This window comes from Pongo abelii, chromosome 2 (genome assembly GCF_028885655.2).
Source record: "Pongo abelii isolate AG06213 chromosome 2, NHGRI_mPonAbe1-v2.0_pri, whole genome shotgun sequence".
In the NCBI taxonomy this organism is placed as follows: Eukaryota; Metazoa; Chordata; class Mammalia; order Primates; family Hominidae; genus Pongo; species Pongo abelii.
The window spans coordinates 96,495,365-96,509,416 of record NC_085928.1 but is presented as its reverse complement, the minus strand read 5'-3'; the positions used below and the strand labels follow the sequence as shown (position 1 = coordinate 96,509,416).

General features: G+C 38.7%; 1 protein-coding gene across 25 annotated transcripts in view; it reads left to right on the top strand.

Moving 5' to 3' along the window:
* Window positions 1-14,052, top strand: part of SLMAP (sarcolemma associated protein) — a 170,876-nt gene that overhangs the window by 80,650 nt on the left and 76,174 nt on the right. For all 25 annotated transcript variants that reach the window (XM_063722046.1, XM_063722044.1, XM_063722048.1 and 22 more), the window contains 3 exons: window positions 2,515-2,587; window positions 8,400-8,436; window positions 10,918-10,980. In XM_063722046.1, the coding sequence (XP_063578116.1) occupies window positions 2,515-2,587; window positions 8,400-8,436; window positions 10,918-10,980 (173 nt within the window). The remainder of the gene's footprint in view (window positions 1-2,514; window positions 2,588-8,399; window positions 8,437-10,917; window positions 10,981-14,052) is intronic.

Sequence of the window (14,052 nt, the reverse complement as noted above, 5' to 3'; positions counted from 1 at the left end):
GCTGTGAAAGGTAAAGTGCTTGGAGACCACAGGTAGCTTGGCTTTGTATAGGATATCCTTCGTAGCAGGATAGAGGATGAGGTCAGACAGGAATGAAGGAGCCCAGTGGTTCATGGCCATGGTTGTTGTGCTGGGCAGAGTTTAGAAGACTGCCAATAGATGGTTCTGTTTTTTGTTGTTGTTTGTTTGTTTGTTTGTGTTTTCGAGACAGGGTCTTGCCCAGCTGGAGTGCAGTGGTGTGATCATGGGTCACTGTAGCCTCAAACTCCCAGGCTCAAGCGATCCCCCAACCTTAGCCTCCTGAGTAGCTGGGTACAGGTGTGCACCACCCCCACCCTGCTAATTTTTAAATTTTTTGTAGAGACTGGGTCTCACTATGTTGCCCAAGCTGAACTCAAGTGATCCTCACACCTCAGCCTCCCACAGCGCTGGGATTAGGGGTGTGAGCCACTGTGCCCTGCCAATAGATGGTTCTTGATCTGTGTTAGCACTTTTTATATAATCAATTAGTAATGAAAATCAATATTGAATACATGGTGTTAAATTCCTTAATTTTAATGTGCATTTCCAGATGACAGTCATATTACTTCATGTTTATAATATCATCTTGATTCGTCAGCCTGATCATTTAATAAGTTACCCTCAAATGCATTAGCTCTATTTTTTTTTTTTTTTTTTTTTGAGATGAAGTCTTGCTCTGTCACCCAGGCTGGAGTGCAGTGGCATGATCTGGGCTCACTGCAACTTCCGCCTCCCAGGTTCAAGCAGTTCTGCTGGCCTCAGCCTCCCAAATAGCTGGGATTGCAGGCACCTGCCACCACACCGGCTATTTTTTTTTTTTTTCCTGGGATGGAGTCTCACTCTGTCGCCCAGGCTGGAGTGCAATGGCGCAATCTTGGCTCACTGCAACCTCTGCCTCCCAGGCTCAAGCAATTCTCCCACCTCAGCCTCCTGAGTAGCTGGGATTACAGGCACCCACCATCATGTTGAGCAGGCTAGTCTTGAACTACTGACCTCAGGTGATCTGCCTCGGCCTCCCAAGGTGCTAGGATTACAGGCATAAGCCACCATGCCTGGCTTAATTTTTGTATTTTTAGTAGAGGGGTTTTGCCATGTTGGCCAGGCTGGTCTCAAACTCCTGACCTCAGGTGATCTGCCCACCTCAGCCTACCAAAATGCTAGGATTACAGGCGTAAGCCACTCTGCCCAGCCTAAGTTTTATATTTTTAGTAGAGGGGTTTTGCCATGTTGGCCAGTCTGGTCTCAAACTCCTGACCTCAGGTGATCCGCCTGCCTCGGCCTCCCAAAGTGCTGGGATTACAGGCGTGAGCCACCAAGCCTGGCCTAATTTTTGTATTTTTAGTAGAGAGGTTTCACCATGTTGGCCAGGCTGTTCTCAAACTCCTGACCTCAGGTGATCCACCCACTTTGGCCTCCCAAAGTACCGGGATTACAGGCGTGAGCCACCATGCCCAGCCAACATTAGCTCTGTTCTTAAAATTCAGTTTTGTTGAGATATAATTTACGTATAACACAATTTTACATGTACAATTCAGTGAGTTTTGACAAATATATATGGTCTCATAACCACCACTCTCCTAATCATGATGTAGTGTATTTTCATCAGCCTGCATTAGTTTTTAATCAGAACTTAGTGAAATAAATAATTCTTTGAACTCTGGAAAATGTAATACAGTATTTGAAGAATAAAGAGAAATAAAAAACCATCAACTTTCAAACCAGAAAACAATTTTTTAAAATTAAACCCACATATAGAGAAACTGTACAAGTGCTACTTTCAGGAGTTTTATCTCTTAAAATCTTCAATAGGAAAAGGAGGAAGTAAGATGCAACAGTAAGAAGCTGTCTACAAAGGGACTGTACTGATGTCATTTTGGGAGTGGAGGAAGAAACAAGTATCAAGAAAACAAAACAAAATTTTAAATATTGAAATGGAAACATGAGCAATATGAGACACTAGCAAACAGCGGAGAATTGTGGAAGCAGTTTCACTTGTCTGAGGTCTTGGTTTTCTCACCCATAAAATGGATTGAGTGGCATTTCTCAACTGTATTATGCAGAACTTTAGAGTTTTGTGAGGTGTGGTTAGGTGTGTAATAGGTTGGGGAAGCGAAGATTTGGAATAAGAACTATATTTTAAATTTGGGAATAGTCAGACTTATGTTTGATACTGGCAGATGGGGAAAAGTGTATTTTCCCCTCACAATTTTTATTTCCATGTATTCAACTGACCTTTTATTGACTGTTATTATAGAATTGGAGATTAAGACACTTTTCAAAATGATTCTATCCTTATTTCTACCTTGAAATTGTGATTCATTATGGACAAGATGAGTTTCTCCAGGGTAATAATACTGTCATTAAACCACTAGCTTTATTTTCTTTCTGAGAAATTGTTACTTTTAAGAATAAACTATGTTTACGTATGAGAGGTGCGAAGTTTTGTATTTTTAAACAATTATTTCATCCATATTATTTGTTTGTTTCAACCAGTTACCCATGGGTGTATTGTTTCCACAATAAAACTTTTTCTACCAGATGGTATGGAAGCCCGGCTCCGCTCAGAGTGAGTATAATTTAGTACTGTGAAGTTTTTGTGAAGTTTAGTACTGTAAAGAATTTAGTACTAATATTCTAGGTGATGGTATACTGCTAATACCTGCTTCAAGACTATTTAAATAATGTTAGAAAATTGATTTGTACTTTTTGGAATATAATACACTTAAGTTTAAATTGCCTTTTTGCTTTAGTTACAATTCTAGTAAATAATAATGTATCAAAGGCAAAGATTATTTTGTTTCCAAATTTAATTTATATTTTGATGGATAATTAGTTGTTTTTCACAATGTTTCAAGTATATAAGTTATTGGTAAATGATAGCTTCATTCATTTTTATTTTCATTTAATATAGGACTTCTTAAACTGTGATCACTTCTGGTATTAATGCCAGTGTCACAATCTTATAAGACCTTGAGGATACCAATATAGTTGGTAGCTTATTTTGGTGGGAGGTTTTTGAAGATTTTTCCAATGTCCTATTTACTTTTTGTATGAAGGAGTGTAAAGGTCATTTAGAGGCAGACATTTGAAAGGGAAAATTACCCATAAAACCTAGATTTTAAAAGCATATGTAAGTACATTTTGATTTTGGGCTTTTCAGAGATTATTATTATGAAGTGTTGAAGGGAGTTGAGCAATCTTTAAACTTAACATTTTTTATTTGTGGGGAAAGCCTTGAATATGCTAGAAGCTTGTTTTCATACCCAACATAATATTTTCCTGTCTTTCAAAAACAGAGACAGTGACCTGAGGGTAGGAGGTTAAGAGAAGCAATAAATTGAAGGAAAGGTAGAGCATTGAATAGGAAAGTGAGAAGGAAAGATTAAGCAGAGCGAGGCCTTCCCATTACTGTGTCTGTGCTTTCAGTAAAATCATTTATTTTATGCTTGTTAGAAGCCACTTTTCCTTGTTTGTTTACTTTTCAAGATATCTGAAGCAAAATAGCATAGGTTTTAAAACATTTTAATTCATTTTTTTCCTTTTTTTTTTGTCCTTGGCATATGAAGTAATATCGTAAATTTAAAACATTAATCTGTTTTCTATTTGCAATTACAGCTTAATTATTAAAATTAAAATAAACTTTAGGAAGTTTAATATAACTTAGCTTTTAAGAGTCAAGAATTAAGGTTTTAGAAATGAGTAACTATTAATCAGCTAATGATATATTGCTTCTTAAAGACCTTGATGTTTGTATTTGATAATGAGATTTTTCTTTCATGCAGTTTGAAAACTTTGAACAGTTACATAAGGAATCATCTGTGTTCTCAGGTTCCGTCTAGTAGAACTTGTAAATTTTTTCAGTCAGTTGCAATGTATTATGTCTCTATCCTTTGTGTTTCTCTAATTCTTTTCATCTTTGCCCATTTCCTTCTCATTGTTTGGCTTTTCTTATATGGTTAAATATTAGTATCACTTAAGTTTTTGCTGCCAATGTAGTTATACATAATCTAACTTTCTGGAGAAGATGAATTTTGAACAAGCAATTCTCCAGAGCTGGAGGAAGATCAGAATGGCCTTTAGAGGTGGGTAGTCCAGTTTAAAGCCTGACTCCACTTGTTCTGTGACTTGATCAGGCAACATTTTTCTCATTTGAAATATGAAGATGATGATAGTACCTATTTAACAGGAATTTTATGAGAATTAAGATTGTACTGAAAGAACTTGGCATAGTACTTGGCATATAATAAGCACACAATAAACATTAGCTGTTTCTATTACTGTAAACTAATTTTTTAAAAGCAATTAAGATGCTTTTGGGTATGCCGGAAAGCCTAGAGTTTAAGCTCCATTGTGTACGTAGCATTTATTGCTTTTAAGAACTTCAGAAGGTATGCTCAACAAGCTGACTTTTTTCCTTCCTTAATTTTTATTACACTACACAAATAATTTTCCTTTTCTTTTCTTTCCTTTTCTTTTTTCTTTCTTTTCCTTTTTTTTTTTTTGACAGCCTGGTTCTGTTGCCTAGGCTGGAGTGTAGTAATCTCAGCTCACTGCAACTCCACCTCCCTGGTTCAAGCAATTCCTGTGCCTCAGCCTCCTGAGCAGCTGGGACTACAGGTGCACACCACCACGCCCAGTTAATTTTTTGTACTTTTAGTAGAGATGGGGTTTTACCATGTTGCCCAGGCTGCTCTTGAACTCCCGAGCACAGGCAATCCACCCACCTCGGTCTCCCAAAGTGCTAGGATTATAGGCCTGAGCCACCATGCCTGGCCAATAATTTTTAAATGATAAGAAACAGAGAGGCCCGGTCAATAATTTTCTAATGATAAGAAACAGGCCCGGCCAATAATTTCCTTCCTTCCTTCCTTCCTTCCTTCCTTTCTTTCTTTCTTTTTTCTTTATTTCTTTTCTTTCTTTCTTTCTCTCTCTCTCTCCCTTTCTCTCTCTCTCTTTCTTTTCTTTCTTTCTTTGTTTTTTTCTTTGAGACAGAATCTCACTTTTGTCAACCAGGCTGAAGTGCGGCGGGATGATTTCAGCTCACTGCAGCCTCCACCTCCCAGGTTTAAGTGATTCTCCTACCTCAACCTCCCAAGTAGCTGGGATTACAGGTGCATACCACCATGCCCAGCTAATTTTTGTGTTTTCAGTAGAGATGGGGTTTCACTATGTTGGCCGGGCTGCCTCAAACTCCTGACCTCAGGTGATCTGCTCCCTTCAGCCTCCCAAAGTGCTGGGATTACAGGCATGAGCCACTGCACCTGGGCCAACCATTTTCTAATGATTAGAAACAGAGAGGCCTGGCACAGGTGGCTCGTGCCTGTAATCCCAGCACTTTGGGACTCTGAGGTGGACAGACTGCCTGAGCTCAGGAGTTTGAGACTAGCCTGGGCAACAGGGCAAAACCCTGTCTCTACTAAAAATACAAAAAAATTAACCGGGCGTGGTGGCGAGCGCCTGTAGTCCCAGCTACTCAGGAGACTGAGACACGAGAACAGCTTGAACCCAGGAGGCGGAAGTTGCAGTGAGCCAAAATCAGACCACTTCACTTCAGGCTGGGTGACAGAGCAAGACTCTGTATCCATAAAAAAAAAAAATTTTTTTTTAATTAAAAAAAAAAAACAAATTGCATATAATCCCACCACTCTAAGTAACTATTTTCATTTTCCACATTTCCTTGTTATGGTTTGTATATGCATATGAACTTTATTCATACTTCAGAATATACTCATATCCAGGGTAGTTTTTGTAAAATACAGATGTGTATCACTTACGGAATGTGTTGCCGGATTTTTAGCCATTTGTTTATTAATGAGATTGTTATGAGAACAGAAGATTTTATACTTGGGTCACTAAGAAAGGTGAATTAAAAAAAAAATCCCTATTATACCATTTGTTTCTATTTAGACTTTTTTTTTTTTGGAAATGGAGTCTTGCTCAGTTGCCCAGGCTGTAGTGCAGTGGTGTGATCTCGGCTCACTGCAACCTCCACCTCCCAGGTTCAAGTGATTCCCCTGCCTCAGCCTCCCAAGTAGCTGGGATTACAGGTGCCCTTCACTATGCCCGGCTAGTTTTTGTTTTTTAGTAGAAACAGGTTTCACCATGTTGGCCAGGCTGTTCTCAAATCATCTGGCATTTAGACATTCTTAAGTTCATTTCACTATATGTGCATATCTGCAGAGAAAAGGATATATACCCACAATGGTTATCTCTGAGTGCTGGCATTGAGTAATTTTTATGTATTTCCTCATGATTTACTTCACACATTTTCCATAATCAATATTTGTTTTATTCAAGAAAAATAAATTATTGTTTAAAATGCCTATTTCAATGTTCTGGAGTAAAGTTGTACATAATTTTTGAAAAATTTGTACCAAATTTGTTAGGGCCTGGTGATGGGCTTTGGGGATATATAGGTGAATAGGTCATAGTTCCTGAGAACACAGATATGTAATCAAAGAAGGACAGTAAAGTTTATGTAGGCTCAATGAAGTCTGTATCATGGGTGCTCAGAAGGGAGGTGGGTGCTGGTACTTGATATTCCATTTTATTCAGCATTTTAGTGTATTTGTGACTAGATGAATTAGACCAGTTCTTACAGTGTTTGCAGTTATTAAGGTGGGATCAAAATTATTCCTATTTTTAACTCACGTCTGATCAGTTTTTCAGCAACTTACATATGATTTATCAGTTCAAGCTAAGAACTTTACCCAGTCAACCTTCAAGCTAGCCATTATAAGAATGGCCTCTAGGATGTGGAGTGATTAGCAGCTGGTAGAGGTCATGCGTGGTAGCCTTGCTTTGAGTCCCCTGTACTCACCCCCAACACACATAACAGTATGTTACAGGGCCTTGTAAAATAGGGACTCTAGCTTCCTTAGCTGCTATATTCTCATGAGAGTAATAGTAGTGATGAAGTCCTATTTCCAAAGCACTGTTTTAAGCTCTTTATTCATATTAATACATTTAATATCCCCAATAACTCCATGGAATTGGTTGTATGATTATCTCCCACCCTTTTTTTTTTTGAGATGGAGTCTTGCTCTATTGCCCAGGCTGGAGTGCAATGGCATGATCTCGGCTCACTGCAACCTCCGCCTCCCAGGTTCAAGCGATTCTCCCACCTCAGCCTCCCAAGTAGCTGGGACTACAGGCACATGCCGCCACACCTGGCTGATTTTTGTATTTTTAGTAGAGATGACGTTTCACTGTATTGGCCAGGCTTGTCTTGAACTCCTGACCTCCTGATCTGCCCACCTCAGCCTCCCAAAGTCCTGGGATTACAGGTGTGAGCCACCGTGCCTGACTTGATTATCCCATTTTATGCATGAGGAAGCTGAGACCTATAATGATTAGGTAATTTGCCTTACAGCTGGTGGGTAGAGCTGGATTTTAGACCCAGTATAGTTTCTGAGCTGCCATACTACCTTTTTATCAGCAGTAGTTATCAGGCCAACAAGGCAACTAGTACCAATTAATGCCATCTATTTAATGTTTTGTTTTAAAGTGTTATGCTGAGTTCAGTTTCATACATACATCTAAGTTTTCAGTTAGTTTCTGAGGTGGCTGGGTAGAGAAGAGGAATAGTAGTGTTTTGATTAAAGTTGTTCTTCACTGGAACAAGTTTCCAAATTATAACCTTGCTTTCCAGAACTTTGCTTTTTAAGACTTTCTGTATAGGAATGTTTAATTTTAAAAGAACATAATTTACATATTTCAAAATTGAAAATGGATAATTTTTTTTTTTTTTTTTTTTGAGACAGAGTCTCACTTGGTCACCCAGGCTGGAGTGCAGTGGCGCAGTCTTGGCTCACTGCAACCTCCGCCTCCTGAGTTCAAGCCGTTCTTATGCTTCAGCCTCCGAAGGAGCTGGGACTAAAGGTGTGCGCCACCACGCCCAGCTAATTTTTTTATATTTTTAGTAGAGACAGGGTTTCATCATGTTGACCAGGCTGGTCTTGAACTCCAGACCTCAGGTGATCCTCCCACCTCAGTCTGCCAAAGTGCTGGGATTACAGGCATGAGCAACCATGCCTAGCCGAAAATGGATAAAGAGTACTCCTTTTCTGTATAGAAATTCTTATAATCAAGTAATTCATCATATCCCTCAAAAAGTAGTGGCTCCTCAAAGAGCATTTAATACATTTTGGATTTGGAATTTGTTTTTAGAGCTATATTGATATGTACAAGGTAGGTTTACATATTTTTGTTTTCTAAGAATTTTATACATTTATGAAGGATTGAAAAATAGTTCACCTTTTTTTAATGACATGAAGGCAAATGTATAAACTTTGTGGTGTAAGATATTCTGGTGCTCTCATACTCTGTTTCCTCTATTGTCCGGATATTAGATAAAACTTCTAAATTTTACTTTTCAGTGTCATCCATGCACCATTACCAAGTCCTGTTGACAAAGTAAGTTGCTAATGATTATTTTTTCCAAACTGACTCAGCTATGTTGCTTTGAAAATGTTTGTTTTTAATATGCTTTACCTAGAAATTTATTTCTCTTTTGTAATAAAATATGTAGAATGCGTATAGCTATATAGTTATTATAATCTTCTGATCTTCAATATCTGGAGAATCTAAGATGGATGTTTCTTCAGAAAAAGCCTTTGTTATCTCAGTTAAATTATTCACTGTGTAAACTAGGAGTACCTGTTTTGTGTCTAGCCAGGGATAAGGAGTATTCGCTGTTACTTTTTATTCTGAGATACAAGTCTGTCTAGAAATTTGTTAAAGTTTCTACCTAAATAGTTCACTCAACATTTACCAATACAGGGAAGTAATATTTCTATACAGGCTTACAAAAATTGTTCTTTTATTGTCTTTGAAGGTTACTTTTTACCTGATCTGATCAGAAACTTTGCAATAATTGCTTGCTAGAAAGCATTTTTCTTTTGTTCAGAAATAATGGTTTATTCAATTATAGGTTTCATTGCTAATTAGCCCCCCAGAATACATCTTTTGACATTAATGTAAGAGTCTAGTTTTCTTAGTGCAGTAACTAAACTAGTGGAAAAAATATTTTACATTTTTCTGCCATTTGAATGAAGAATGAAAGCCTGCTTGAAACTGAAGTTCTCTGTTAGATTCCTTTTTTAGACGTAAAAGTGGTTAATCATCAACTTCTGCAATACCGAGAATTATTCAGAAGTAAATAATGGTCGTGCTAATTTAGAACTAAACTTAAAAAATAATGCCAACTCTGCTGTCTAGTCAGCATATTAATTAAAGTGTACTTCCCAAGCTTAATAAGGACTGGTGCTATAACATCATTAATAAGCTAACACATAGGGGTAAATATTACAGCAACCCAGTAGTCCTTCTTCCTTCTCCTCCTCCTCCTCTTCTTCTTTTCTTTCTTTCCTCCTCCTTTTCCTCCTTGTTTTTTCTCCTCCTCCTCCTCTCCCTTCTTCTCCCCTTTCTCCTCCTCCTGTTTCTTCCTTTTTCTTCTTTCTTCCTCCTTCTGCCTTCTTTCTTTTTCCTTCTTATTCTTCTTTCTTCCTTCTTTCTTCTTCCTTGTTTTTCCTTCTTTTTTCTTCTTTGTCCTTCTTCCTTCTTTCTTCTTACTCATTTTTTTCTTCTTCCTCCCTCCTACTTCTTCCTTCTTCTTCCCTCTTTCTCCTTCTTCCTTCCTTCTCTTTTTCCTCCCTCCTTCTCCTTTTTCTTCCTCTTCCTGCTCCCTCCTCTTCCTCCTTCCTCCTCCCCCTCTTCTTTTTCTTCTTCTTTCTCTTCCTTTTCTTCCTCCTCCTCCTTCTTCTTTTTCCTCTTCCTTCCTTCTTCCTCCTTCTTTCTTCCTCCTCCTACTCCTTTTTTTTCTTTTTGAGACAGTTTCACTCATGTTGCCCAGGCTGGAGTGCAATGGTGCAATCTCAGTTTACCGCAACCTCCGCCTTTGAGGTTCAAGCAATTCTTCTGCCCCGGCCTCCTGAGTAGCTGGGATTACAGGCATGTGCCACCATGCCCTGCTAATTTTACGTTTTCAGTAGAGACGGGGTTTCTCCATGTCGGTCAGGCTGGTCTTGAACTCCTGACGTCAGGTGATCTGGCTGCCTCGGCCTCCCAAAGTGCTGGGATTACAGGCGTGAGCCACTGTGCCTGGCCCTTCTTCTTCTTCTTCTTTTTTTTTTTTTTTTTTTGAGATGGAGTCTCGCTCTGTTGTCCAGGCTGAAGTGCAGTAGTGTGACACGGCTATTTTTTGTATTTTTAGTAGAGACGGGATTTCACCATGTTGGCCAGGCTGGTCTCTCGAACTCCTGGCCTCAGGTGATCCACCCCCCGGCCTTCCAAAGTTCTGGGATTACAGGCATGAGCCACTGCGCCCGGCCCTTTTTTATTTGTTTTTCTTTTTAATAATGCCATGGTTCTATATTCTACAGCCTTGAAAAAACCCTTATAGAAGATATTCCTTATAATACTCTTGAGTTCTAAATAGTTTGACTATGACTTACAGCATTTAAACACCATTACTTCCCATCTTTTTTCTTAAAACCTACCTATGGATTTAAAGAAACATTGCCTCGGGCCACTGGAGAAAGTGTTGTATTTCATGTCCCTGCCCTCCCTATACCACATAAAAATACCATTTTGAAGATGGCTACTTCTAAATGAATGAGGCTTGTTAAAATAGTAAAGAACTATTTAATGTTGAATTTTAAAGGGAAAATATGTGGATCTATTGATTTAGGAGATGTTATTTCTGGATTAAGAAAAGGCTATATTTCTGTCAGAAAAGAAAAAAAATTAAAAGGCTATATTGCCTTTGTGCTATAAATTTGTGATTTTAATAACAGTTATTTTGCATATTTAAGTAAGTAGATATTTCAAGGAATGGTTTGTCTTTAATGTTCTTTATGAAGTGTTTTCTGTTGATATTGTGTCATTTGTTTCTAGGTTGCTGCTAACACTCCAAGTATGTACTCTCAGGAACTATTCCAGCTTTCTCAGTATCTACAGGTAAGAGTAAATCTTGAGACTTCTTAAAAGCAGAATTTCTTTTAAACTTTTAAAAGTTCTTAAAAGCAGAATTAGGGCCAGGCATGGTGGCTAATGCCTGTAATCCCAGGACTTTGGGAGGCCTTGACAGAAGGATTCTTTGAGGCCAAGAGTTTGAGACCAACCTGGGCAATAAAGTGAGACTCCTTTAATTAAAAAAATTTTTTTTAATTAACCAGGTGTGATGGTGTGCATCTGTAGTCCCAGCTCCTTGGGAGGTGGAGGTGAGAGGATTACTTGAGCCCAGGGGGTCGAGGCTGCAGTGAACTTTGATGGCACCACTGCACTCCATCCTAGGCAACAGAGCAAGACCCTGTCTCAAGAAAAGAAGGGTAGAATTAAACAACTTATATTTTATTTTGCAAATTCACAAATAATAGGATAAAAAAATGGCTGGATGCAAATACAAAAGAAATACGATCTTTTCAAAAAAGAACAAAGGATTAAAAGTAGATCTTATGAAGAAAGATAAAAGAGTCAACATTAAATCTAGAGAAAAGCCTTTGTACAAGAGGAATTTTTTTGTTCAAGTATGAGGCGGTTCCAAAACAGTTTTTTAAAATCTGTTTTCAAATTTTTTTAGAGACAGGGTCTTGCTCTGTCTCTCAGGCTGAAGTGCAGTGGTATGATCAGGACTCACTACAGCCTCGAACTCCTGGGCTCAAGTCTGTTTCCTGCCTCAGCCTCCCAAAGCACTGGGATTATAGGTGTGAGCCGCCATGCCGAGCCCCAAAACAATTCTTTATCCATAGATGACTTTTGTTTTGTTTTGTTTTATTTCTATTCTATTCTATTCTATTCTATTCTATTCTATTCTATTCTATTCTATTCTATTCTATTTATTCTATTCTATTCTGTTCTATTCTATTTTCTATTCTATTCTATTTTCTATTCTATTCTATTTTTGAGATGGAGTCTCACTCTGTAGCCCAAGCTGGAGTGCAATGGTACGATCTCAGCTTACTACAACCTCTGCCTCCTGGGCCCAAGCGATTCTCCCGCCTCAGCCTCCTGAGTGGCTGGGACTACAGGCATCCACCACCCACACCTGTCTAATTTTTTGTATTTTAGTAGAGACGGGGTTTTACCATGTTGCCCAGGGTGGTCTCAAACTCCTGATCTCAGGCAATACGCCCACCTCAGCCTCCCAAAGTGTTGGGATTACAGGCATGAGCCATGGCGCCCGGCCCATAGATGACTTTTAAATAAAAAATAACTGGGAGAGATTTTGATTGCTTAATAATATTAATAGCAAGTAATTATATAGCACTTATTATATGCCAAGCTTCATTCTAGCACTTTACCTATATTATTTAATTCTCACAACAGTCTTACAAGGTGCATATTTTATCCCTGTTTTTACAGATAGAGTAACTGAGAGGCAGGAAGATTTAATAATTTATACAGTATCACATATCAAGTATATGGTAGAGCTGGGATTTGAACGTGGACAGCCAGACCTCAGATTTTCTGCTTTGTGTAACCACTGTGCTGTGCTGCTGGATTCACAGAATAATTTCTTGGTGTAGAGTAGATACTGCTTCAAGTTAATGCCATATTTAAAGAACCGTATAAATCTTTAAAAAGCAAACAAGTGTTTTGGGGTTTTTTTTTTTTTTTTCTGGTTTTTGTGGGTTTGGACTAGATTATGTTTCTTATTCTGGTGAGGGAGCATGATTAAAGAAAACCCTGGATCAGGAGATTAGAGACTGAGGTATTTTTTTGTTTTTTGTTTTTTTTTGAAACAGACTTTCGCTCTGTCACCCACGCTGGAGTGCACTGGCACAATCTAGGCTCATTGCAACCTCCACCTCCCGGGTTCAAGCAGTTCTCCTGCCCCAGTCTCCCGAGTAGCTGGAATTAAAGGCGTGTGCCACCACACCTGGCTAATTTCTTGTATTTTTAGTAGAGTAGAGTACATTTTTAGGTTTCACCATGTTGGCCAGGCTGGTCTTAAACTCCTGACCTCAAGTGATCCACCCACCTTGGCCTCCCAAAGTGCTGGGATTACAGGTATGAGCCACCACACTGGGCAAGATTGAGGTTTTTATCTTAGTTCTGCTCCTCAACCCACTTTTGTGACCTTGAGTGAGTCATTTTATGTGGGTAGGCCTTCAGTTGTCTTTTGTTTCAAATAATAGAACCAAAGCTGTGATCCTGGGTCCCTATATTCTTTTTTTTTTTTTTTTTTTAAGATGGAGTCTTGCTCTGTCGCCCAGGCTGGAGTGCGGTGGTATGATCTCGGCTCACTGCAACCTCCGCCTCCCGGGTTCAAGCAATTCTCCTGCCTCAGCCTCCCGAGTAGCTGGGACTACAGGCATGTGCCATCACACCTGGCTAATTTTTTGTATTTTTAGTAGAGAGGAGGTTTCACTGCATTAGCCAGGATGGTCTCCAATCTCCTGACCTCGTTATCCGCCCGCCTTGGCCTCCCAAAGTGCTAGGATTACAGGCCTGACCCACCACACCCGGCCCCCTACATTCTTTTATAGGAATCAATCAGTGAGAACAGTTTCATCTTAGTTAAGAATATACACATCTATGAAAATGAACAGAAAATTATCAATGTATTAATCAGATCTTATCTTCCACCAGGCATAATGTATGCATAGAAAAGCATTACACATTTGGATTTTAATAGAGTATTTAAGAGTATTCTAAGCCAAAATTCCCTTGATTTAATCCTTGGCTTTAATTTCTGACCTACTGGAAAAGTTGTTTAACCCTTTTGTGCCTCATTTTCCTCATCTGTGAAATGGATATAGTAATAGCACTTAACTTCACAGAATTGTGAAGAATAAAAAAAAATTAATATATGTAAAGCACTTAGAACAGTTCCTGGCACATAGAATGTATGCCATAAATGTTAGTAGTTTACCATTCAGTAGGAAGGCACATTAATTAAGCTGCTTATTTTTAGAGGTGGAAGAAAACTTTGAGATTAATGTAGTTTAAACCTCATTTTTCGTATGAGAAATGTGGGGCTCATATAGGTTAAATTATTTGCCCAGGCTTGTATACTACTGTTACTAG